Source organism: Myotis nattereri (genome assembly GCF_964212035.1).
Source record: "Myotis nattereri genome assembly, chromosome: 20".
In the NCBI taxonomy this organism is placed as follows: domain Eukaryota; kingdom Metazoa; phylum Chordata; class Mammalia; order Chiroptera; family Vespertilionidae; genus Myotis; species Myotis nattereri.
In genome coordinates, this window is record NC_138096.1 from 6,411,534 (window position 1) to 6,438,735 (window position 27,202).

The following is a 27,202-nucleotide window of genomic DNA, read 5'->3' on the forward strand; positions in this document are numbered from 1 at the left end:
GCCCTGGCTGGGTGGGACCAGCCGGACGGGCTGCATGGCGCTGTGTGCACAGGGTGGAACCGGGTGGGTAGTGCCGGCGGATCCCCAGCTCTGGTCTCTCTCCTCGTATTTACGAGATCGTCCATCAGCTCCGCTGTCCAGATCCCCGCCCACTCGGTCCCTCTTCCCGAGCCTCTGGGGCTCGTCCGTGGGACCCGAGCCGCGTGATCAATGAGAGCCGTTTGTCAAACCTGTGCGGGTCCCCAACCATTAGCTTCCTTGCCGTGAACCGCAACCGTTTTACGTTCCAACGATAACGAGTCCTTTTCCCACGACCGCAGACTGCCGCATCCCTTTCATCGAAGATGCAGAGATCCAGAACAGGACCTACAGACACGGAGACAAGCTCAACATCACCTGCCACGAGGGGTTCAAGATCCGGTACCCCGACCTGTACAACCTGGCTTCCTTATGTCGCGACGACGGGACGTGGGACAACCTGCCCATCTGTCAAGGTACGCGGAGGAAGCTGTCATTCCCGCCTCCTCTTCCCGCAGGCAGTGGTGTAAGCGTGCGCACGGTTCTCTAACGCAGCGGTTCTCAACCTGTGGGTCGCGACCCCTTTGGCGGTCGAACGACCCTTTCATGGGGGTTACCTAAGACCATCCTGCATGTCAGATATTTACATGGCGATTCATCACAGTAGCAACATGACAGTGATGAAGTAGCAACGAAAATAATGTATGGTTGGGTCACAACATGAGGAACTGTATTTAAAGGGCCAGAAGGTTGAGAACCGCTGGTCTATCAGATGGGAAAGCAAAGCCACCCAGGCGGCCCACAGGTCCCGCTGTCTCTTCCCCTTGATCAGCAAGCTATCTCCCATCATTTCCTGGCGTTTTCTCCAGCTCCGTACACCAGGTTTTGTTTGTTTGTTTGTTATTGTGGTTTTTTTAAAATATATTTTTATGGATTTCAAAAAAGGAGAGAGAGAAACATCAATGACGAGAGAGAATCACTGATCGGCTGCCTCTTGCATGCCCCCTACTGGGGATGGAGCCTGCAACCCAGACATGTGCCCTTGACCTGGAATGGAACCGCGACCTCCTGGTTTATAGGTCGATGCTCAACCACTGGGCCACACCGGATGGGCCGTACACCAGATTTAAAGTTTAAATGGGACCTAGGCAGTTCGTTAGCATGTTGGATGTCCCCTCTACCGGGAAAACGAAAGTAGGGTAAGAGTTGCGAGGCCCAGAACTGGGCTGTGGACACGGTGATGAACTGCTGTGTGCTTAATGGAAGTAACAGAACATCTGTACTTATTTCAGTGGTGGTGAGAATATATTTCAAGCCAATCTTACTGCGGCTACGTTCTCTTAATAATGCTATCCCTTTTTATAATGCATGAGGAACAGAAAAATAATCAAATTCAAATTCCGTCCAGACCACACGGTGAATATTTATCCTCTCCCGTGTGTGTGTGTGTGTGTGTGTGTGTGTGTGTTTAAATTAGCCCGGACTGACATGCAGGGCCCTGTTTCTGCACCTCAACCCTCGGGGTCACATTAATTCTGATTTTTACTTTTCGACCCGTGACTCAGACCGAAGGACCAAGAAGCCCAATGCATAATTCAGAGTTCGAGGCCGAGGGAGAGCAAGCTTCCTAGCCCCAAAGTCACTAGCACGTTCCAGTCGAGATGGATGTTAACTTGGTGCTTGGGAACCATAGTCGGCAGGCCCTGACATTCCTTCGTGTGCCCCGTAGTAGGAGATCAATCATTTTCTTATGAGTCGCGGCCTAAGAGTCACAGCCCCGTAAGAAACAAAGGCTTCGGATAGCGACAGAGGCAGCCCACCCTCGCGCTCCGTGGTGTTTAGCGTGGTATAGATCCCGTTTTCCAAGGAGACACATGGTTCATTTACACTTTCAGAGACAAATCCACAAAGCCAGCAGCTTGCTCCCAGGTGGGGCTATTTATTCAGATGAACTTTATTCACCACGAATTCGTTCCAGTCCCGCGGGCCCCTCGGAGTCATGGCGAGGAAGTGACCTCGGACTCTGGCCACTTCTTGCCTTGATATTTTATATTTGTTCTCCTGCTCTTTCTATTTCCTTTTATGTCACTTAAATATAATACACTTCTTTAAATATATATATATATATATATATATATATATATATATATTTTTTTTTTTTTTTGATATCAAAGAGAAAGGGAGAGGGAGAGAGAAATGGAAATATCAATGGTGAGAGAGAATCCTTGATCGGCTGCCTCCTGCACACCCCCCACTGGGGATGGAGCCCGCAACCTGGGCAGGTGCCCTGACCAGGAATCGAACTGTGACCTCCTGGTTCATAGGTTGATGCTCAACCCCTGAGCCACGCTGGTGGGGCTACAATATGCTTCGTTAGGAGCCCTTTTTGCCCACAAAAGGCTGTCTGTCCCCTGCTCTGCCTGGCCACTCTGTCCCTCCCCTCCACCGCCCCTTACTCGAACGTTTCATCTCATCACGCAGGCATCGGTGCCGTGTTCTGCGACGGCGGAACAGAGTTCACGTCCTAACCTCCTCGACACCCCACCGCTGTCGTTGAAACAGTGACGTGTCCTTTTCCTCCGTGGCACTCGGTGGTTGTCAGCCCTGACGGCACAGCACGTTACGATTACCTGGGGAGCTTGCTTTTCTTTTCTTTTTTTAAAAATATATTTTATTGGTTTCTTACAGAGTGGAAGGGAGAGGGATAGAGAGTTGGAAACATCGATGAGAGAGAAGCATCCATCAGCTGCCTCCTGCACACCCCCCACTGGGGATGTGCCCGCAACCAAAGTACATCCCCTTGACCGGGAATCGAACCTGGGACCCTTCAGTCCCCCAGGCCGACGCTCTATCCACTGAGCCAAACTGGCCAGGGCTCCTTGGGGAGCTTTCAAAGCGATCGAGCCCTAGCCGGTTTGGCTCAGCGGTTAGCGCGTCGGCCTGAGGACTGAAGGGTCCCGGATTTGATTCCGGTCGAGGACACATGCCCGGGTTGCAGGCTCGATCCCCAGTAGCGGGTGTGCAGGAAGCAACCCATCAATGACTCTCATCTTTGATGTTTCTATCTCTCTTCCTCTCTCTTCCTCTCTGAAATCAATAAAAAAATATTTTTTAACTAAAGAGATGGGGGTGCCCAGGCTGAACACCGACCCTGGGTGTTTAGTAACTTTCCCCCCTCCTCACTGCTCCCCACTCCTCCCATTCTCTAGACCAGTGATGGCGAACCTTTTGAGCTCGGCGTGTCAGCATTTTGAAAAACCCTAACTTCACTCTGGTGCCGTGTCACATATAGAAATTTTTTGATCTTTGCCACCATAGTAAAACAAAGACTTACATTTTTGATATTTATTTTATATATTTAAATGCCATTTAACAAAGAAAAATCAACCAAAAAAATGAGTTCGCGTGTCACCTCTGACACGCGTGTCATAGGTTCGCCATCACTGCTCTAGTGCCATTTGCAACTGTAAAATCAAATTTGCGCATCACAAATAGAATAGGCAGGTCGATGAGTCTGAACTTCATAAAAAAACATTTTATTGATTTCAGAGAGGAAGAGAGAGAGGAGAGAGAGAGAGATGGACACATCAATGAGGAGAAAGAATCATGGGTCGGCTGCCTCCTGCACACCCTATACTGTGGATCAAGCCCGCAACCCGGGCAGGTGCCCTTGACCGGAATCGAGCCGTGACCTCCTGGTTCCTAGGTCGACGCTCAACCACTGAGCCACGCCAACTGAGCAGGAATCTGAACATTTAGGAACAAGGTGTTCATGGCTCAGAGGCCACGGTTGGGGTGGGGGAATCCCAGAGCGGGCTTTATCCCTTGGGTGGACAAGACGACCGACTGAGACTTGCGCCTTTCGCTCCCCCCTCCCCAGGCTGCCTGAGGCCGCTGGCCTCTTCCAACGGCTACGTGAACATCTCCGAGTTCCAGACCTCCTTCCCGGTGGGCACGGTCATTGCCTACCGCTGCTTCCCCGGGTTCAAGCTCGAGGGGTCGGAATATCTCGAGTGCTTACACAACCTTATCTGGTCGTCCAGCCCACCGCGGTGCCTTGCTCTGGAAGGTAACACCTCTTGCGCTTCTGGAAGGTGAATGCGGGATGATCAGAGCGGGTGTCTCCATGGGAGGTGCAGAGCGGAGAACGGTGGCCGATGGCCGGCCCTAACTGTTCAGTAAAGACACCCTGTGGCCTCCATCCGGAGCCGAGGCAGCCAGCCCGCTCGTCTGCCACGAAGCCACACTTACAACCAGACATGACACCTGCTTTCTCCCCCTCCCCCTGCCCCCCCCCACCCCCCCGTCCTCATCCTTAAGCTTAAGCAGTGGTTCTCAACCTTCCTAACGCCGCGACCCTTTAATACAGCTCCTCAGGTTGTGGCGACCCCCAATTTCATTGTTACAAATTGAACATCATTAAAGCATAGTGATTCATCACAAACACAATATGTAATTTTATATGTGTTTTCCGATGGTCTTAGGCGACCCCCGTGAAAGGGTCGTTGGACCCCCAAAGGGGCCGCGACCCACAGGTTGAGCACCGCTGGCTTAAGGGCTAAGAGAGAGAAGTTCCCAGCATCATCCACCACTCAACTGCAGAATATTGCAAAGCTAAACGAAACGTCTTCAAAAATTAGTTTTCTCTGCACCCAGTGGAAACAGATTGTCTGGGGGCGCCATTAATCTCACCCCTCGTCTTGTTAAGGTGCCAATGTTTCTTCCTGTCCCCAGGCATTTGGTGGCTTTGCGGTAAGTACTTTCCGTGGCCAGCCCACGCACGCAGAAGCCTGGGACGGAGAGCTCTCTCCTCCTGTGCTTGTTCAATAGTTGCGACTTTGGAGCGTGGTTCCGTGATAATCACCAATCAGTGGTGCGAGGTGAGGGGAGGGCCGGGGAGGGGGGGGGATCAGGCAGGCCCGTGTCTGTGGGGGTAGAGCCCTAACTACTTCCACCAGGCAAGCTGGCTGTGCTGGCTCAGCCCTGGCTTTCATTCGGGTTTTGAAATTATGATCGAAGAGAACAAACACCCATTGGTTTCTCGGCGTCTATTGAATACTGTAGGCGGGCGGGGGTCTGTATGGGGGAGAGAAATGAGAGGAAATTTCCAGTCGAGAGGCCATACAAAGCCTTTTTGCAGCCTTTCTTGGGAAACAAAACAAGACGGGAGGTGGCAGCAGGTGCGTGCTTACCAGCAGCGTTTCTCCGGTGGACACCTCTGCGCGGAAGAGGTCAGAGGAGGGTGGGTGTCTCGGTGGGAGGCCTCTGGAGGAGGCTTGGAGTGGGGGTGGCTGAGCCATGGTGCCATCTTGGCCAGGAGGCGAGGGGGGAGGGGAGAGGAGCCTGGTGCTCCAAGGAGACAGGATTGAACCTGGGCCATTCGTTTGGCCATTCCCCTGGGCTGGTAAGTGGAATCCCCATTCGCCCCTCCTTTCACTCATCCCAAATCCCCTAGGGCAGCGGTTCTCAACCTGTGGGTCGCGGCCCCTTTGGTCGAACGACCCTTTCACAGGGGTCGCCTAAGACCGTCGGAAAACACACATATAATGACATACTGTTTTTGTGATGAATCACTGTGCTTTAATGATGTTCAATTTGTGACAATGAAACTGGGGGTCACCACAACAGGAGGAACTGTGTTAAAGGGTCGAGGCATTAGGAAGGTTGAGAACCACTGCTCTAGGAGATCAGGACCTACAGCAGAAATGTCCGATAAAATACAGGCTGCCGGTTAAATCTGAATTTCACACAGACAACACATAATTGTTTTATATGCACATGCTCTAAATTTTGCATGGGACTTACTGTGTTCAACAGTTATTGTTTGTTGATCTGCGATTCAATTATAAGCGAGCGGCCTATGTTTTTATTTGCGAAATCTGCCAACTCTAGTCCAGAGGGATAGGGGTAGCCCCTCTGTTTCCATGGAAACAGCTTTTTTGCTGTCTGGATGCCACCGGCCTGCCCAAGTGGGCAGGGGCCACTGATGAAAGGGACTTCTGGCCCCTGGAGGTTCCCCTGCTCAGATCATCCGGGCCGGTGAAAGGGGTGGCTGTTGTGATGATAGCAACTTGAAGTGCCAACTTTAAACTCTTCTCAAATTTGGCCTAAATGCCTTTCAAGCCGTCGGATGAGCTTGGCTTTGAGACTTTGAACGCAGTTGTGATGGCGCCTCAGAAGGTGCCGCGAGTAGGTGCAGGACAAAAGCGAACTCCAGAGGACAGCGAGCTGAGGGCACGGGCGGGGAGCTGCGACTGTTCGATTGATTGGAATCGTGTTAACGCCCATCCCTTTGCTTCTGCCAGCCGGGCTGCGGCCCAGGGCGGACGCTGACAGTTGCTTAGTGACTTTTGTTTGTTTAAATAACCTTTACATCTTTATTTTCAATATCTGTCCCTTTAAGTTATCTGATGGAATTCATTTGTGAGACCTTGAAGTGCTCCACTGACTAGAGACACCAAAGCCGTGATTCTAAAATGGCTGGTGCGGCTCCCTCCCTCCCTCCCTTCCTCCCTCCCTCCCTCCCAGGCAGGGCTCTGGCAATGACCAGAGGTGTAATAAGTGCCCAGGGCCGTTGCTATTAGGAATTCAATCCTGCTCCCCTCACCCGAAGTGCTAATAGCAGTGGCCAACTGGTCACCCCCACCCACCAGAGCCTCCCACCCGTCCATGGACCAACTGGCCAGGGCCATGGTCTCCTCCTCCTCTCCTGGGCCGCCAGGCGCCCAGTCCACTGGCCTGTGATCCTGTCAGCAGCTGGATTCGATGTGAAATTCAATCAGCAGAAGATGAAGACAAAAAAAAAAAAACACGAATGCCCCTTCTCTCCCTTACCCAGCATGGCAGTGGGGCCTCTATCCATGGGAAGGGGCAGGACGGGCTCTGTCTGCTTGCCTCAGCCTCCACCCTTCTCTCCTCTCCTTAGCCTGAGGGAGGAGGTGTATACCAGGCCAGGTAACCCTTGGCCAGGTGGGCTTGGACTCCTGCCCGCCCCCTCCCCTACACCCCCAGGCCTCGAGGCCCAGGAGTTCCCTCGGAAGCAACGAGGCCCCAGGTAGCTCTGTTCCAACTGCCCACCCCCGAGGGCTCTGTGCTACATACTGCGTTCCCACTGCGGGTTTATCTGAAGGAAGACTTGCTATTGTCAAGTACGAAGATCATTCATCCGGTTCTGCCTCCTTAGGAACTTGAGACCAGAGAAATGAAATGATTTGCCGGGTCGCAGACCCCCCCCCCCCCCCCCCCCGCCATCTCCTCCGACTCCCAGCCTTCAAGTCAGCGAGCAGACAGCCCATTTAGAACCCGCATTTGGAATTCCGTGTACATGAGTCAACGTCTTATGGGATTGTTTGCTTATCGTATTCTCCAGAACGAAAGAGATCTTTCCGTTCCCTTTGCGGACATGTGTGCTCTCTGGTCCCGGGAAGGGAGAAATCTTAGGCACTCGCCCCGTCACGTCGGGGACGTTAGCCAGGGAAGCCCTGTCTGTCTGGAAGGACATGAGGTGGTTCTGCAAAGTGAGAACCTTCTCTGCCATCTTGGCCCATAGGTTGGTGCGTGGCTCCCTCTGCTCTGTTTCCTGCCAACCTTTGCTTCCTGCGGATTCCTCGGTGTGACGCTGTTTGTATTATAACCGCCTTGCCCGTGACCCCAGCGGGTTTATTGTATTTTATTTTATTTTATTAGCGGGAAATGCAGAGTAGCAGGCAAGTCGTTAATGTATTGTTCACATGCAATGGTAAATTACTGCCATTCCTTCCCGTGTACCGATCATACATCACGGCACGGATCATACATCACGGCACGGCGATTACCGGGAAATGACAGCCTGCGCGTCACCGGCGTGTCGCAGGGACCACCGTGCCTCGTTCTCTCTCTCTCTCTCTCTCTCTCTCTCTCTCTCTCTCTCTCTCTCTCTTACAAGAAGTAATTGCCACTGTGGCTTCTCCATCTTCTCGCTCACGCGTTGTCCTCGAGGGTAGACTGTGCCTTGGCATCAAGCAGCGCCCTTATATTTTTTCTAGGTTGAATCTAGAGACCCCTGTCCATGGGCCTTCACCCCTGGGCAGGTCCTTCCCACACCTCGCCTGGAAACACGTGACCATCAGCCCTCCAGCTCTCTGGGGTCTTAGAAGTAGGATGTTCTTACCTCGGTCACATGCCGGGACTTAGACTGACGTTGAAGGAAGAAGAGAGGGGAGTCTTCTTCCCACCGAAGGAAGCCAAGGTGGCAGAATTCTGGAATGACTTCTCCCACCAAATCAAGAAATGAGGACACCCCCTCCCCCACCACACACTCACCTTCAGAGAAGGGATCCCCCAGGCTCCAGCTGGCTGCCCCTGCCCTCCATCCCTGGCTGTCAACAGGCAGACAGCCTGTTGGGGGGCCTCCATCGGCCCCGGGGCACAGTAGATCTGGGCTCAGGTGCCAGCCCTCATGTCTTCATGGAACCGTCTCTTGGGGGCCAGGCTTAGGGATGGGTTGACTCATGAGTCGGTGAATAAATCCAAAGATTGAAAACACCTCTGTTCCTTTTCGGTAAGCATTTTGCCCATAAGTATCTTAGTCTTATTTACTAGGTTGTCTGGTGCCGGGGTCCAACCCCAGCGGGTCCAGGGGTCAGACCTTGGTTAAAACACATAGTGCCAAGAAGGTGAGCAAACATATTAAGAACAGTATGCCATATATGCCAGGTCCTTTGAAACAGCAAGGATGGACCGGCTCCCGGCAGTCTGGCACCTAACAGCCTGCATTAGGAGTAGAGTAGCTCCATGCTATTTATTAAGCAGGCACACTCTTTGCCATGCACAGCGAACCTCCCTTTGACAAGGTGCCTTATGAGACCGCGTGAGAGCAGCGGGCGCTCAGGAAGGACCGTCCCTGGGACGACTCGCCAGCCCGGAGGCGGACAGGCCGGCGCGCCTCTCGGGACTGCGGTCGCCCAGTGCGGAGGGCTTCGCACGCGGTGGGCACCCGGTACTCACACCCTTATTCTTCCCCACTGCCCAAGTCTGCCCGCTACCTCCGATGGTGAGCCACGGCGACTTCGTCTGCCACCCGCGGCCTTGCGATCGCTACAACCACGGGACCGTCGTGGAGTTCTACTGCGACCCCGGCTACAGCCTCACCAGTGACTACAAGTACATCACCTGCCAGTACGGGGAGTGGTTTCCTTCCTATCAAGTCTACTGCATCAAGTCAGGTGAGCCGCCCGGGCCCCACGGCCGCGCCCACAGAAATGGCACTGTGGGTTAGACGTGCTGGCGCTTAGGAGGAAAACATCAGCCGTCTGCAAACTTAAGTACCTGCTAGTTAATAACACGTTACCGGCAAACCCCAGGCCTCAGGGTTCCAGGGTACAGAGACTGGAGCATCAGCGACACCCACCCACCGTCTCCTCCCTCCCATTCCCTCCCCCACCAACCCTGGGGTTTCCCAGGGGCGCCCCAGGCCACCTGCCTGAGCAGTGAGGATGCTGCACACTTTCCCCCTGGACACAGCATGTGAGGGAAGCTTCGGTTAACTCGGGACCCGGAGGCCCACCGGGGTCATGGGAACCAGCGGAGGAGCAGTACAGGAAGGCCTGGGGGTTGCTTCTGAGCAAGACGAGAGGAGGGAGGCCCTAGCCAGTTTTGCTCAGTGGTTAGAGCTTTGGCCCTCGGACTGAAGGGTCATGGGTTCGATTCCAGTCGAGGGCGTGTACCTCAGTCGCAGGCTCCATCCCTGGTCCTGGATGGGGCGTGGCAGGAGGCAACCAATGGATGTGTCTCTCGCACATCGATGTTTCTTTTTCTGTGTCTTCTCCCTCTCCCTTCCACTCTCTCTAAAAATCCCTGGGGAATGTCCTCGGGCGAGGATTCACAACAAACAAACAAAGATGAGAGGAGGGAGGAGGAACCAGCAGCCACACCGGGCAAGTGTAGGAGACAGGGGCAGGGGCTTGTGGCCAAGGGCAGGACTCTGTTTGGGGGGTCAGCCCTGGCCTCCTCTTACCTGGAGCGTGTGATGGCCGTGCCTCTCTGTGGCCCTTCCAGCTTCCGGTTCTTTCTCACCCCACCCCACCCCACAGTCCATCCCACCCCACAGTCCATCCCACCCCACAGTCCACCCCACAGTCCATCCCAGACCCTCACAAAGTCCGTTAGCTCAGCGCCCCTTCCCTGCTCCTGGACACGACTTCCCCAGGGGAGGGGCCCCCTTCATTCTCTGCCCGAGAAGCAGGCTCTCACCGGTCTGGAATGGGCGCATGCAGGCCGCCCTCCAACCTGGCAGACCCGCTGGGGACGGGTTAGTGCTGTGGGATCCCGAGGCCACGGGCCAGGGGCGTGGGAACCTTCGCACCACACCCGGTACAGTCCGGGAGCCTCGTGTGCCCCTGTGTTCTCTCTCTCTCTCTCTCTCTCTCTCTCTCTCTCTCTCTCTCCCCCCCCACACACACAGAGCAAACGTGGCCCAACACCCACGAGACCCTCCTGACCACGTGGAAGATCGTGGCGTTCACGGCGACCAGCGTGCTGCTGGTGCTGCTGCTCGTCATCTTGGCCAGGATGTTCCAGACCAAGTTCAAGGCCCACTTCCCCCCCAGGTCAGTGCCGCCCCTGGGGCAGCCGGGAGAGGAGGCTGAGCTGGGCGGGCAGTGCGGGCAGTGCGTGCAGAGTGGAGGCTCTCAGGGAGGACACGGGGAGAGCGAAACGCTTCCCTGGGACGTTTTCGGGGCCTGGAGGTCAGGGCACCAAGCAGGAGACAGACCTCATCTCCCCCTTCCCACCCCGTTACCCCATCTCCCTTCCTCCCTGGATAGAGGGTCCTGAAGGGGCATTTGGGGTGTGAGAGGGGAGCACAGACTCCCCTCCCCGCACGTGGCCTGGAGTGACGCCCCCTGCAGCTTGTGGTCCACGGGAGGGTAAGGAATGCACAGAGCTGATTAGGAGACAAAGTCCAAGGTGTGTGACCCAACAGAGGTCCAAGAACCGTGTGCGATGGGACGTCTCGGGACAGGGTTCTGGTTGGGGTCAGGGCAGGGCCCGTGGACTCTGCCTCCAGTAGGAGCTGAGCGAGGGCAGTGGGGCCTGTGGAGGGCGCCGTCGCCCCCCCTCCGTCCCCCCCACTCACCCATGAGCTCGGGTTGGTGTCTTCGTCCTCCCACTGCCGCCAGCCCTCAGAGGACCCTGTCACACTCCTCCCAGAGGGGCCCAGCCCAGCGCCTCCCTGTGCCACCAGCACCCTTCGGGCCAAAGGAGTGCCTCCTGGCCCCGCTGCTCGCAGGCCGCTGTGTGGAAGCAGCCGCTTAGAAAGCGAAGGGGCAGGTTGTGCACATTAGGAGGGCAGGTGGCCAAACGTCCCAGGACACTCGCCAGGCCTCACGGACACCGCGGCCTGTCCCCGAGGAACCATCTGTCCCCGTGTCAGTCTTCTCCTTCGGGGACCCTATGCATCAGAAAAGGCCGCTCATTTTTTGTGTGTTAATCCTTATCTGAGGATATTTTTCCATTGATTTTTAGAGAGAGGGGAAGGGAGGAGCAGAGACAGAGAGAAACATCCATGTGAGAGAGAGACATTCATTGGTTGCCTCCCCCACATGCCCCGACCAGGTTCGGGGATGGAGCCGACAACCGAGATACATTCCCTTGACCGGGATCGAACCTGGGAGCCTTCAGTCCACTGGCCGACGCTCTATCCACTGAGCCACACCGGCTAGGCCAGCCCCTATTCTCTCACGTGTTCTGTTCCCAGCAGCCTCCCTGAGGGACACCACAGAGACACTCGGATGCTCGGCTGGAATGGGCCACCTGGTCCCCTGGCAGGAGGTTATGGCACAAGGCCAAGCACAGAGGTCCCAGAGGGAGGAAGGAAGTGTGAGGGGACAGCGGAGGGGACAGGTGGGAGGGCACAAGACAGGAGAAGAAACCTCAGCCCGGCCAGCGTGGCTCAGTGGTGAGCGTCGACCTATGAACCAGGAGGTCACGGTTCCATTCCCGGCAGGGCACATGCCCGGGTTGCGGGCTCCTTCCCCAGGGTGGGGTGTGCAGGAGGCAGCCAATCGATGATTCTCTCTCATCATTGATGTTTCTATCTCCCCCTCCCTTTCCCTTCCTCTCTGAAATCAATAAAATAAAGGGTGTCCCAAAATTCACGCAAGAAGTAATTTTGATAGAAAACACAGGTTTGTAATTAAAAATTGTAAATTTTTTATTGATTCATAAAGTATACAGTATAGGGTTATGTATGGAACAGCATATCGGGTAAATGGCCTCCACGGCTTTGCTGGCACATGTGCACTCTTTTGTTACTGCCTGAGCAGCCGCGTTTTCGAAGAAGAATGGTCTGATGACGCCTCCGGCCCCAAATCTGCACCAAACAGTGACACGTGGTGGATGCATTTGTTTCTCAACAACCACTCGTGGATTTTCTGAACCCCAAATGCGACAATCTTGTCGATTAACCAAGCCATCAGGATGCAAATGAGCCTCATCAAAATTCAGCCACATTTATGCAAAACGGTCATGGAAAATTTCAACAAAAGAGTGCGTATGTGCCAGCAAAGCCGTGGAGGCCATTTACCCGATATGCTATTCCATACATAACCCTATACTGTATACTTTATGAATCAATAAAAAATTTACAATTTTTAATTACAAACCTGTGTTTTCTATCAAAATTACTTCTTGCGTGAATTTTGGGACACCCTTTATATATATAAACCTCGGCTCCCATCGCGGGCCCCGAGGACCCCGGCTCCAGCGGGGGGCACTGTGGCTTCCTCCCTGGGGTGGAAGGAACCGCTCTGACATGTTGGAACCGCTTTGCCGTGCACAGGGGGCCCCCCAGGAGTACCAGCAGCGACCCCGACTTCGTGGTGGTGGACGGCGTGCCCGTGATGCTCCCGTCGTACGACGAGGCTGTGAGCGGCGGCTTGAGTGCCTTAGGCCCCGGGTACCTGGCCCCTGGGGGCCAGGGGTGCCCCTTGCCCGTGGATGACCAGAGCCCCCCGGCCTACCCCGGCTCCGGGGACACGGACACCGGCCCCGGGGAGTCAGAAACCTGTGACAGCGTCTCAGGCTCCTCCGAGCTGCTCCCGAGTCTGTACCCATCCCCCACGTGCCCAGGGGGCACCCGCCCCGCTCCCGACAACAACCCCGGCACAGCGGCCAGCGCGGCGGGGGAGGTGGCATCCACCAGCCCGGGCATCGACATCGCAGACGGTAAGTGTTTGCCCCCGGGCCCGGCACGCACCCCGCACCGCCTCCCAGCATCTTCGGGCGGCACAGAGCCGTCCGGCTCTCCCTGCGTGCGGAGGCCACGGGCAAGGCCAACTAGGAGAGGAGGGGTCCTCGTCTCACAAGGGATGAGCCCCGTCATGGACATTTCAGGAGGCACCAGGGGCACCCAGCCACCGTCCAGAGCGGGAAGGCTCGAGTGGCCGGTCCTTGGTTCAGAGCATCCTATGACCCCGGGTGCTGGCCTCCTCGGTCCCTTGACTCGGCAGGACTTCTGAGAGCAGGGGCCTGGGAGGCGGGCAGCACCCACCTGTGCCAGGAGGGGAGACGCAGACGGGCGCCGTGGGGCAGGGCTGGGGACGTTCTGTGCCCACGCGGGGCATTTTCACGAGGCGTGGGGCAGGATGTGTGTGCCTGCCTGTCGCAGGACAGGCGGGCTGCGGCTCACGGTAAAGCAGGGACATGCGTCAGACTACAGAGGGCTATGTCCCAGGGGAGGGGCACCGCTTTGCAAAGGAGACAGCCATTCCAGCGACAGTCAGTGGCAGTCACGATGCAGAAACAGGGGTTTCCCTGGGCCCCCCCAGGACTCTTTTCTGCAGCGCCTGCCGCCTCTCTGTGCCTGGAATGGTCGCCTCTTGGCATGAGCGTCAGGGCACATGGCTCACATCCAACATTTTCGTTTCCACGAGCTGGTCTGAGACCCCCCGCACGGAGCTGTGACACGGAGGAGTTGGGCTTTTGATTGCTCACGGATCGGTGGGACTCGGCCTTCTCTTCTCCTCCCCGTGTGGGGACTCGCAGGCCGTCTGATGCAGCCTGTCATCGCGGGGCGTGGGGCGTGGGGTGCAGTAAGTAACAGCCATCTCCTCTCGCAGAGATCCCGCTCATGGACGAGGACCCGTAGCCTGGAAGGAGCTCCCAGGCCCAGTGCTCCGGCTGCCCTTTGGGAACGCAACCCGGTCCCGTGGAGGGAACCACAGAAGGACAGAACGTGGGGTGGGGGCGCGTTCTCCTCTGTCTACGACTCACGTCGTATGTCACAGGCTCAGCCGGGGGTTGTCGGACACGGACCCACGACGGCGGCAGACCTTTGACCTGGGGCCTGCGGGTTTGCTGAGACCACGGGGGAACCGAGGGATGAGGGGAGCCCCCCGCCCCCGTGTGTGTGCTGGGGAACAGGACGCCGTCCACGCACGGGCCACCGGATCCCGCGTCCCACCGACGTACGTCACGCGTGCCACCTGCGTCCCCCGAAAGCATGTCACATTGTGTAAATCTGCTTCCACATCTGCTTCCAGCCCTCCCTGGACCCCCGTGAGGCTGATGGGCCTTGAGGGGAAGCCGGGGTCGGGCTGCGGGAAGAGCAGCAGCGCGCCGCCCCCTGGAGGCGCCTGACGGGAAGGTGCCCCGACGGCTCCCCGACCATCTTCCTGGATCTGGGGGTTTCTACTCAGTGAGACTAAAGCTCCTGCAGACCCAGCGAGAAGGAAAGGAGAGGAAGGGCAGGCAGGCTCTGCTTTCTGGAAGCTTCTTCGGAAAGGAGAGCCCGTGTCCTGCGTGCTGTCCATGGGCAGAGTCGCGTGGGGGGGGGGGGGCGGTGTTCACGGCCGGGCACCTGGGTCCCTGGCGTGGGATCAGTCCTGTGACTCTACCAACAGTCGGAATGCGTCCTGCTACATCCCCTGGCGGCGAGGCTCGGTTGCGGCGTTTTAAAGAGATTCCGCTGGACACTGTATCATGAGCCCTCAACTGTTCTGAGTGTGGCCCTCACTCCCAAGCTCAGCCATACTTTATTTCCCCGAACAGGAATTGTTTCTGTCAACACATCCCTCCTCCCAATAAAGTGTGAGGTTGGATTTATTTATTTTCCCCCTTTTATTTTGTCCTGCAAAGTCCGCGGGCAGGCCTCCCAGCCCAAAGACGGCTCTGCCCTCCCCTCTGGCTGCCTCGCCCACCGGCCCACCCCGCCCGCCTACACCGAGGGCTCCCGGCCGGCGCCCACTGGCTGCGGTGCCGACGAAAATGACCGATACAAAAAGTTCCCCCAGCCATGAGGCGTGTCGCTTCAAATACACGACGCTGCGTGGAGCTGCTTCCTCTCCTCCTTCGGATTTTAGATAAATACCAACCAGACTCGGACCCCTAACACTGCTGTGCTGACGGAGCCGTGGGAGCGGGGGGAGCCTGATCAAATCCTGCTTTTTTCTGGACACAGACTGATTAAAAAATTAAAAAGGAAATGTCTGCATGAAGCGTGATTGGAGTCGGGTGGGCAGGGAGGGACCGTGACCGTGGGTGATGGAGATGAGGCGTCGGACTAGAACCCGAGGCCTGGCCCGGTGCCCTGGGGGGTGAGCGTGCTGGGCGGGTGGGTAGCGTGTGTAGTAATCATATCTCTGTCCGCTGATGGCCTCACCTGCCACGGGCACAACTGGGTACGACAAGCCCCATAGAAGGGATGGGTCTCACAAGTATTTGTGCGTAAATGCCACTTGGCCGGCTTGGAGAGAGAGGACGTGGGGGCTGGTGGGAGGGGGGCATCCAGAGCGCACGTTGGGCCTCCTCCTCCAGGCAGCCTTCCAGGCATCCCTGTCGGTCCAGGTCTCCGCTCTTCTCCATGCCTACAGCTGCCCGCCCTCCCAGGCTCCCTAAATGGGGGGGGGGGGCGTGTCTCAGAGGCCACAGGTAAGTGCCTCCTTTACCCCCACACGGGGCGGCGGAAGTGGGGTGAGGCTTGGGAGGCTGGCTCCAGGCCTGGCCTCACCTCCTTCCAGAAACCGTTCTGCACCCCAAAGTAGACACGCAGCCCTTCACCTGCGAGCCCAGTACATCGCGGATGCCTGTCCAGCCCCGCACCTGAGGGACAGGTATGCGGGTCAGCGTTGTTCTAAGAATGGAGGCTGGTAGGAAGGAAATGTCTGCCAGTGGCCCCATCAGTGTCTCCCCAGTCACCTGGGTCCTCCGCTGGGTCCCTGGAGTTTGTGGCCGCATCAGCATCTCACCCTCACATGCCATTTACCGGGATGTGTTTCTGTTCCATCATGGTGGGCTCAGGTGGCAGGAAAGAACCCTCCTGGTGCCCCAAGCAGGTCTGGATTTGGACTCACTTTTCATTTCAAAGTCCCGGAGGCCCTCGGGGCATGAACGGAATCGATATTTCTCCAACAGCCTCAGGAGCTGGTAGGTATGAGGTCACACGGGCCACCCTGTGAACTGTGCCCAGAGGTGCGGTGTCCACCGGGCTCCCTGCTCTGGGAGGGAGGCACCCTGGGGACGGAGGTCAGAGGTCGGCGGAGGGCGGAGCCTGCAGGGAGAACCGGGGGTGTCTGTCCCTGGGCCCCCGAAGGTGTTCACAGAATCAGGTATTTAAGGAACCACAGAGCAGCCGTTTCTGACTGTGTGCTTCCGTCACAAGCACGGAGGTCACAGGGCATCTTCGCACGTGGCTTCCATGTTTGTTTTGATTTATTTTTATTTGTTTATTATTTTTAATCCCCACCCGAGGATATTTTCCCATTGATTTTTATTTTTTAATTGATTTCAGACAGGAAGGGAGAGGGAGAAAGAGAAACATCAACAATGAGAGAGAATCATTGATCTATCGGCTGCCTCCTGCACGCCCCCTACTGGGGATTAAGCCTGCAACCCAGGCATGTGCCCTTGACGAGAATCGAACTCCGGACCTTTCTGTCTGCAGGCCGATGCTTTATCCACCGAGCCACCCGGCTGGGGCTTCCCATTGATTTTCAAAGAGAGTGGAAGAGAGAGGGAAAGACAGAGAAATATCCATGTCAGAGAAACACATTGATGGGTTACCTCCTGCACCAGCGCCGACCAGGGCCTGGGCCAGGGAGGAGCCTGCAACCGAGGTACGTGCCCTTGACCGGAATCGAACCCGGGACCCTTCAGTCCGCAGGCCGACGCTCTATCCACGGAGCCACACCGGCCAGGGCTGATTCCATGTGTTTAAATTGAAGGCTGCGGTTTGCTGGCGTGGGACCTTCAGAGCCATTCCAACCTGATTACAGTCGTCTCCGCAGCTGGCTCCCCGCAGCCTGCCGCCCGTTCCTGCGGAAGGATGGTTCATGGGCCACACCTGCTGGTCCGATGCTCCCTCCCCCCACGCCGCGTGCTGCTGGGCAGCACCCCACTCCCCCCGAGTCTGGCCCGGGCCCCTGTGTATTCCCCGCAGAGGCAGCGAAATCGCTGGGGAGAGCCTGGGCTTTGCAATGGGCGACACCTGGCTTCAAGCCTGCCTGGACCACTCACTGGTGTGTCTTAGATGAGTAATTGCCCTCCGTGGGCCTCCGTCTCCTGCAGAAACTGGAGCGAAGCCCCCTCTGTCCTCCTCCCGGGCTGTGGTGAGGATGACAGCCACGTGGGTCAGCGCACACAGCAGGCACTTGGTAAGTGGCCGCTGGTCTCCTGGGGGCCAGTGCGAGGGAGGCTGTGGGTGGCTGATGGACTTGGATGTGCGTCCCCAGGCACTTTGACCTGCCTTGGCCCCTGCCCCCCCTCCCCCCAGGTTGTGGGCAGGCTTGCGTGGGGCTGCCCCAAGGAGATGGACTACAGTGCGCTCTGCCTGGTCCCCTCCGCCCCCTTCCCAGGAGCCCTGTCCTGGCTTCTGCAGGCCAAGCTGTCCGGGCTAGAGGGACAGTGTCCCCCTCTGCTCTGGCCTCTGCCCTGCTCCCGGCACAGCCTCTGGGAATGCCACAGCGGCTCGGCTCAGGGAGGGCAGCCCACCTCAGAGCGTCCCAGGGACCCCGAAGGACTCAGGTCACCCCACGGGCGGCCCTGGAGAGGAGCACTAACCCGCTTCCCTCGTTTTATTGCCTATTTTAGATTTAAGGCATGAAAGTTAATGCCCGTGTGTTTCCGAGGCGATAAAGAGGACGGTCGGCGGTCAAGGTGCCTGGTCTGGCAGAACGGGCCCGGGAGAGCCACCGCTGCTCAGGGAGGTGGATGGGGTGTGTGCAGCGCTGCGCACGGCGGCATCAAATCATTAAATCATAAAACTTAACGCAGGGCCTGGGGCGTGGAGGCTGTTATGTGTAACGGCCGCTGTTATGTGTAACGGCCTGGCAGGCAGCATACCTGCCTCCACACTGGGCAGAACCAGGCCCTGGGGACCCCGAGGCTGTGGGAGTGGCCCCAATACCAATCCACCTGCTGCTCAGCAGCTGCGGAGCTGCGTCTGGGCTCAGGGCCCTCAGGGGATCAAGCAACTCAGCAGCCTCTGCCTCCCCAGCCTGGCTGGGCCGGGGATCGAGCCGCCCCGGGAGCCAGCCAGGCTGGATGGGGGGCCTGGCAGCCTGAGTGCCAGCCAGCAGCGGCTGCTTCCGCCCCGTGTGGGGCCCCCCTGCCGCTTGCAGAACCGGCCTTACAGCTACCGGCCTGGGACACTCCCAGCTTCCAGGCCCCCTCGAAATGTGGAAATGTGGCTGCCTTTCCTGCCCCTTTCAGCTTGCTCCCAGGCCTGACTGTTGTCTGTGTGAAAGCGATTGGGCCCCATCACTTGAAGTGCATGGATGTCTGCCCAGGGACTGGACACAGCCGAAGGGACACAAACCACCAGGCAGTGGTGGCGGGGGGGGGGGGGGGCGGGGTGCAGGTGACAATGAAGCACAGAAATAGGGGGTGCTCTTCTCCTGTTTTGGGGTCACAGTATCTCATTAGGGAGGGCTTGGCCCAGTCAAAATTCTTTTCTTGTTAAACACATCCTTAGACATCTTCGTTTGTTGCTACTATGAATGGGCTGTTTTTTTCCATTTCCCTTCCCAAAACATTTATTGCCATCATAAATCAAAACTTTATTTATCCACCTATCTTACTAAATTCGCTTACTAATTTTAATATTGTTTTATGAAAATCAACTAGGTTTTCTAGGTGCACGCTCGATAATCTGTAAATAAAGATATTTTCCTTTCTTTCTGGTACTTACTCCGCTCAATTCCTTCTCCTGGCTCACGCTCTTAGTTAAAGCTGCAAAGTCATGTGATCGACGGTGAAGACAGCAGCGCTCTGTCTTGCCCCTGATTTAATAGAAACGACTTCGGCATTTTCCCGCTTAGTAAAATGTTTGATCTTGGTCCTTAGTAAATAGTCTTTATCCTGCTTAAGTCATTTCTGTCCACACTCGACAGGTTCTTAGAGGAAACTGGTAATGTGTACCTTTCAGATACATGATAGAACGACCTAATAGCTATGAAACTGGCTACATAAATGGCGAAGCATAAATCCTACTTCTATTTTCTCTGCAACAGTACGAAGCTCATAAATTCTTTGTGGTTAGAAAATTTAAAACAATAGGAAACTCGGGGTCATTTCGGAATCGCCTAACTCCGCCACCTCACGGAGAGAACCCCACAACCAGGCTGTGCAGTCCACGTTTTATTTTATTTATTATTGTTGTTTAAGATCTCTTGTTTTTATCCTATCTCGGTTATTCACACTGTATTCCATTTCTAGAGCTGCGGTAACAAGTTACCACAAACTGGGTGGTTTAAAGCAACAGAAATGGACTCTCCGGCAGTTCTGGGGTCCAAAGTCAAGGTGGCCTCCCCAAGCATTTTATTTTATTTACTAGAGGCCCGGTGCACGAATTCATGCACGGGTGGGGTCCCTCGGCCTGGGTGGCAATCGGGCCAATCGGGGCGTCTTGCCTAGTCTTGACAGGGGCCGGCCGGCTTGGGGGAGGGACTGGGGGAGGTTGGCTGGCCACAGGAGGTTGGCTGTGGGAGCACACTGACCACCAGGCCTGCTGTGTTGAGCATCTGCCCCCTGGTGGTCAGTGCCCATCATAACTACCAGCCGGTCATCCAGTCATAATGGTTGCTTAGGCTTTTATATATATATGTATAGATATATAGATTTTATTTTTAAAATATGTTTTTAAAAATTTCTTATTCCTCTACCTCTCTCCTGCCTGCTGTCAGGAGTGACAGCTCTTGCCTCTCCACCCACCCACTCACCCAGCTCCCTAACAAACATTCACTCAGCAAACATGTGCTGGACTTCGCTCTGGACACAGAAGGCAGAACAGGGTGGGCCCACCCCCACCCCCACCCCCACCCCCACCCCCACCCTCTCTCTACAGCAGCGGTTCTCAACCTGTGGGTCGCGACCCCTTTGGCAGTCGAACGACCCTTTCACAGGGGTCACCTAAGACCATCCTGCATATCAGATATTTACATGACGATTCAAAACAGGAGCAACATGACAGTGATGAAGTAGCAACGAAAATAATGTTATGGTTGGGTCACCACATGAGGAACTGTATTTAAAGGGCCAGAAGGTTGAGAACCACTGGCCTAGAGGAATGTCCCAGACTCAGAACCAGGATGTACAAACCTGGGGGAAGGACCCAGAGGGAATTTACCTGCTGCCTTTGAACTCTTTGCCAGCTACTACGCTTGAGGTGGAGCTTAGGTCACGGGTTCGAGACTTGCCCGCATCCTTCTCTGGACTTGCTCTCACCTACTCGGTCCCGCTCTGAGGGATGCTCTCAGGTGCGGTCCCTCCACGGACCTACCTGGTGCTTAACGGCTCAGCATCTGAGTCTGTGGTGCCTGCTGCGTTTCTGAAGGGGAAACCACAGCTCACAGGCTTTCTGTTTCCGTCCGCCAGGAGACAAATCCACGCAGACGCTGCCTCGCGCGCGCTCACGGGGAAAGCCGCATTGGTATGCGCCCTGCGACGCCCAGGCCGGCTCTGAGCCGTGATTTGCATTTCTCCTTGCAGAGCTATTATCTGAGGAGGTTGCAGCTCGCTGTCTGTGGCGGGTTCGCGCTTGGCATTATATCAGCGGACGCCGGCAGGACCTGTACAGTTCAGGGAGATTTCAAGGAGTCGGCAGGATGGCTTTCCGTAATTCCGTGACACTGGCTCCTGCAGAAAGGATGACTGAACTGAACAGCAAGCCTTTCTCCAGGACGAGAACCCCAGGAGAGAGGACGAAAACCCTCAGCCCTGGGCTTTGGAGAAAATTAGCATCTGTAGGAGGGACAGGGGAGGACAGTGCCCGTCAAAGGTTATCTGCAAGTTGGTGAGACTCTTCCCCCGGTTCCAGGAGGGGGACATGTAAATATTTCACCAAGCGATGGGAGGCAGTGAGCAAGAGGACGGGACCAGTTCTGGCCTGACAGTCACCCAGAGAAAGAGACGGGCTCGGTCTGAGTCGTGATAAAAGCGTCCAGGCCCGTGTGGCTTCCCCACGTGGCTGCGGTGGCCACTGGTTTGGTTTATGAACTTAACTCAGCTGATGCCACCTGTCAAGGTGACCCTGAGAGCTCTCGGAGAAACGCAGGCTGTGGAGTTCTCTTTGCTTCATCCCTCTGTGCTGTCCCGGCTTAGCCACCAAGGATTTGAGGAGAACTGGGGGCTGTGTGGGCGAGGGTGTGTGTATCTGGTAACGGATGTTCTTGGGCCGAATGTGCCCAGAAGATGCCAATCTGCACACGGACTTGCTCCCCCACAGACACCTTGTTCTCTATGTCTCCCTTTGCCCTATGGCGAGTCTTATATCGCCAACCAGACTGTACGTTCCTTAGAGACCGGACAGCATCTCAGACTTTCAACAGTGTCTAGTTCCTGGCTCCGTGCCGGTTCCATAAATGCTACATAAACTTGAGGATGGCTTGTAGTAAGTATTAGTCTGCGTGGGCTGCTATAACAAAATCCCAAACGCTCTTCCTCTTCTTCTAAAGCCACAAACCGGTTGTGAGGACCCTCCCGCCCCCCAGCCTTGTGACCTCATCTACTCTTCATCATCTCCTGAAGGCCCCATCTCCCAACAACATCACATTGAGGGGCCGGACTTCAATGTGGAGTTTGGGGGTGACACATGAAGTCCATAGCATTATAGTTATTGCTCTGGTCAGCTGCAGACCAGGGAGGCTGAGGGGGGAGGGAAGGGGAGAGGCCTGTGAAGGTCTAACTGAGATGCTTCGACACAGAAGGGGACTTTGAAGGAGGTGGACATCGAAGAAACAGCCACAGAGCAGAGCGAGAGAAGGAAATGCTTGAAAGGAAAGGCATCCATCCCCAATAGAGTGCTCTACCCAGAACATTCCGTAAGTTGTCTCCCTGCCTCAGGGACACACTCTGGGGGAGCAGATTTGCAGCACATCTTCTGGGCGTCCTGAGGCCGATCAGTGAGGGGCGACGGGCTCCACAGAGAGGCCTGTCCGTCTCCCCACGCATCTGGCTTAGTCGTTCCTGATGCCCCTTCTTTGGGACCAGCACGCCCCATCATGCTTCCACTCCACTCCTGGCGGGGTGGGGGTGGGGGTGGGAGGGCGAGTGAGGGGGGCGCAGGATGTGACATTTTAAAGGTCTCTCCACTCGGAGTAGTTGATGTTACCCCTTGAGCATGAGGGTAGAGGTGGCCTGGCCAGGAGATTGTGGGAGCGTGTAAATCTCTCTGTAGGAGAGAAAAACCAGTGTGATTCAGTTTAAACAGGGAAGGAGGACAGAAATAGACATGGATTTCATGGGCTTCTCTCTCTCTTCTTCTCTGTCTCTCTGTCACACACCCACTCACGCCCTCTCACACACTCACACACACTCTCACATACACACACACATGCACACATAAGCATACACACATGCTTGGTCCAACACTCTCACAGACACACACACTTACATGCACACACATGCTCTCACACACACACACACACACTGACACACTCTTACACACTCACATACACACACACTCACATGCACTCACACACACACACGCACTTAGACTAGCTCACACACATTCACACACACTCACACACACATACACATACACACTCACACACACACTCTCACATATATACACACACTCACACACACACACACTCAGACACGCACACCCCAGGGCATCTTGCTCCTCTCGGGGCCCCCCTGCTTCCCCGTGTTATCCTCCACCCACCTCTCCAGCTAATCCCCCTCGGGCACCCCCTCCCCTCACTGGCGCTTTAGCTCCTCGGGGCCCTGCCCGCTCTGCGTTTAATTTCCCAGCCTGTCACGGTGCACGATTTCCAGGCGGAGGGAGCACAGAGTTCTTTAGAGGCTCCCGCCACCCTCCTCTCCAGCCCTCCCGGGGCTGCCAGGCTCCCGGGGACCCGCCATGCACACCGCACAGGGAGGGTGGCGTCCTTCCTGGCCCGCGGGCCGCGATGCCGCACCTGCTCTAGGTGACACAGGAAGGGCAGGTTCTCCGAGGGGTGACCGTGACCGGGGAGCAGCAAGGGCGGGCTGTTCTGTCCTATTGTTTGTAGGAGTCATTTCTATGCGTGGCCATTTGGAAAAGAATACCGGTTCGAGCAGGACTTGGCCGGCGCCCTGCCCGATGTCTGCGTTCCCGTTTTATTCTCGGGTTTCCTTGCGAGCCTTCAGGACGCAGTGGCCTGAGCACCGCTCTCCTCTCTCCCACCTCCCGATTTCTTGTTCTCGGACCCTCAGAACACAAGACGGGAGGTTGCGGAGTCGCGTGGCGTTCAAGTCCAGCCCTGTGTCCTGCCGGCCAGCTGTTTCCCCCTCCGCCCGCTCCGTTGCACAGCAGGCTCAGGGCGGTCCCTGCCTCCGGTGGCCGCCTGGGTCCGTACAGCTCAGCCGGGGCCCTGAGTGCTGGCCGTGGGCAGTAGTGTATCTTGGAAAGCAAGGTTCCGATGGCAGGACGAGGCCTCCTAGCATCATGGGGCGCCCAGGACCCCACTCCTTCAACAGGGGAATGGATACCTGTGGCCAACACGGACCCTAATGCTCGAGGCCTGGCCTTTGTGATTCGAGGGCTGAATGGTGGGGGGAGGTGGGCAGGGGGTGTTAGGTGGGGGAATAAAGTTGCTGCTTAATGGCCAGTATTTTTAGGAAATAGAATAGAACAGAATGGAATAGAATAGGATAGAATAGAATGGAGCAGAATAGGACATTTCAGAGTGCACTGCACATAATAAGAGGAGATACTGTTCCGTGTAACTTGTGTTGAGTGTGTGTGTGTGTGTGTATTGTTCATGCGTGCATGTGTGTGCATGCATTTACACGTATGTGTGTGCGCTGAATACTGATGTGAAATGCATTTTCTGGCTGGGTTACTGTCAGGGAAAGTTTGAGGAGCACTCCATCGGGGGTTGAAATGTGTACTGATCGCTGACTATGTCAGAGCAAATACACTTTTTTGCAACCACCCCCATGACCCCACACCGGGGAGCAGCAGATCCCCCTCCATCGCTTCCGTCCGGGGCAACGATATAAAACAAATTCCGAAAAATCTGCTTTCATGACGCGGCAACTCCTCCCAGCGCTGAACCCGAAACCCCCGTGGCTCCTAACCGGCCGCCTCTCCAGCGAATCTTCTGCAACTGCTCCTGCCAGACCGTCCCCCTGGGGCTCCTTCCACCTGCCCAGGAGGCGAGCGCCCGCTTCTCTGTGCCCCAGGCCCTGCCCACATGTCACTTCCCTCCAAGGCTGTCCTCACTCGCAGACCACGGTGATGCCACCTTCCGGGGACGTCCCCACGGGGATCCCCGGTCACATGCTGTCCGGGGCCAGTTGCTGAATTGCTGCCTTAGAAACCACACTTCCCCCAACCCTCCCCCCCTCTAGACAACACCCCCCTCCCTCAGCACAGAGCTTTGGCGACTCACGTTGTGTCATGTGTATCAGTAGCGTGCTCCTTTCTCTAACCGCTGAGTTCTAGTCCACGGTGCCTGCCACTGTCTGTTTATCCACCTGTAATGAGTTTGCCAAATTGCAAAGTCTGCGGGAACGACCCTGCCCCCCACCCCCCACCCCAGGGCTGCCCTCGCTTCAGATAAGCTGGCGACACATTCGGGAGCCTCCACCACCAGCCTTGGGTGCAGTGATTTGCTAGAACAGCCCACAGACCTCGGGGAAGGGCTGTAGTTAGAACTGCATTTGATTATAACAGAAAGATACACAGTAGAGCCATTCAAAGGTCCTGCCACATAGGGGGGATCTGGGAGGGTTTCAGATATGAAGTTTGCATGTCCTCGGGGAGGTGGTACCCTCCTGGTACTGGTGTGTGTGTGTGTGTGTGTGTGTGTGAGAGAGAGAGAGAGAGAGAGAGAGAGAGAGAGAGAGAGAGAATATGCATGGAGTATTGCCAACCCAGGAACTCACTCAGACTGTAGAGTCCAGCGTTTTTATTGGGGCTTGATCATATACTGAACCCTGGATGACCTCCAGGCTCTAGCCCTTCCCTGAGGCTGGTGCCTCTCAGAGACCAAATGTAAATCACATTGTCAGACTGTTGGGTGGCCAAGCCCCCAAGCAAACAAAGACAAGCCTACAAGCCTGGCCAGCGTGGCTCAGTGGTTGAGCATCGAACTATAAACCAGGAAGTCACGGTTCAATTTCTGGTCAGGGCACGTGCCCGGGTTGCAGGTTCGATCCCAGGTAGGAGCACGTAGGAGGCAACCGACCAATGATTCTCTCATCATCTCTCGCTCCCTCTCTTTGTTATGGGGGGGGGGGGGTATATATCTTTTCGAACCATGTTTTCATTTTCTTCAGATAAATACCAGAAGTGGAATTGCTGGCTCAGATGGTAGCTCTGTTTTTAACTTCTTGAGGGACTTTCATGCTGTGACCCATCGTGGCTGCACCAATTCACATTGGCCCCAAGAGTTCACATCCTCGTGGCTGCACCAATTCACATTGGCCCCAAGAGTTCACATCCTCGCCGACACTTGTTATTTGTTGATTCTTCGATAACAGCCGTTCTGCCAGGTGTGCGGCGAGATTGCCTTGTGCTTCTTATTTGCGTTTCCTTGATCATGACCGATGTTGAGCACCGTTTCGTACGTGTGTTACAGGCCATTCATTATCTTAATATTGACAACCGTCTGATAAGGTACGTATTATTCTTTCTGTTTACAGATAAGACACCGAGCTTTGGAGAGATTGACAACTCAGCCCAGGCAACCAAGCACCTGTACATTGCACACCACTGTCTTGAGCTGCCCCGCCAGCATGGTGCTTGGCTCATAAAAGCATAAAAAATATTTATTGGCCAAAATGAATGAATGTCCCTGTTCCAATATACACTCTGATTATCTTTGCTTGGACAATAGCAGTAGCCTCCTAACTGGGCTTGTTTCCTTTTTTTAAAAAAAAAAAATATCTTATGGATTTCAGAGAGGAAGGGAGAGGGAGAGAGAGAGAGAAACATCAATGAGGAGAGAGAATCATGGATGAGCTGCCTCCTGCACGCCCCACACTGGGGATCGAGCCCGCAACCCGGGCATGTGCCCTGACCGGGAGTCGAACCGTGACCTCTTGAATAATAGATCGATGCTCAACCACTGAGCCATGCTATCCTTTACCCCCTTCAGTCTATACACGCCTGTTAGGGTTATACGTCTAATACACAGATACAAAGGTGAGATGTCACTCCATTTGCTTACCACCATCCACTGGGTCCCCAACCCCCATGGGCAGCCAGAGCAAAGTGTATGTGGATGGTCCCCTGAGGTCTGGCCCCCCCACCCTGGCGTACAACCCACATTCCATTTACACCAAACCAGCGGAAGATCCCCCCATGAGCTCCCTTCCTTCTCCCCTCAGTTCTTCTGCCAGGAATGTCCTTCCTCTGTCCCTGGAGCTGATAAAGTGACCATTATCTTTTCACCTGACTCTTGGGCGTCATCAAGTCCCGGATACAAGGGCTTCCGGGCAGCGGGACGTACGCGTGTTCTTGGAGCCCTTGTTGCATTATAACCATTTGTTTACATGCCCGCCTTCCCCTGCGGGCAGTGATCCTGGCGGACGAATTGTATCCAGATCTGTCACTTGAGCAAGAACACAGGGTCTCGGGGTGAAGCTTAACTGTGCGGTTGTTGAACGCATGGTTCGTTTTTAAAAGTCCCTGTTAAACCCCGGGATCTGTACTTCCCTGAATCTTGTTTTGGTCGTTTGCCCTTTTAAAGGAACACAGTCACTAATGATGATGCTACAA

The 27,202-nt window shown here is 55.7% G+C and overlaps 1 protein-coding gene across 2 annotated transcripts in view; it reads left to right on the forward strand.

Moving 5' to 3' along the window:
- Positions 1 to 15,461, forward strand: part of SUSD4 (sushi domain containing 4) — a 61,651-nt gene extending 46,190 nt beyond the window's left edge. For both annotated transcript variants that reach the window (XM_081114630.1, XM_081114631.1), the window contains 6 exons: positions 321 to 494; positions 3,899 to 4,087; positions 9,030 to 9,221; positions 10,460 to 10,604; positions 12,836 to 13,221; positions 14,115 to 15,461. In XM_081114630.1, coding sequence (XP_080970756.1) covers positions 321 to 494; positions 3,899 to 4,087; positions 9,030 to 9,221; positions 10,460 to 10,604; positions 12,836 to 13,221; positions 14,115 to 14,143 — 1,115 coding nt within the window. In that variant the 3' untranslated portion in view covers positions 14,144 to 15,461. The remainder of the gene's footprint in view (positions 1 to 320; positions 495 to 3,898; positions 4,088 to 9,029; positions 9,222 to 10,459; positions 10,605 to 12,835; positions 13,222 to 14,114) is intronic.
- Positions 15,462 to 27,202: the final 11,741 nt, after the last annotated feature.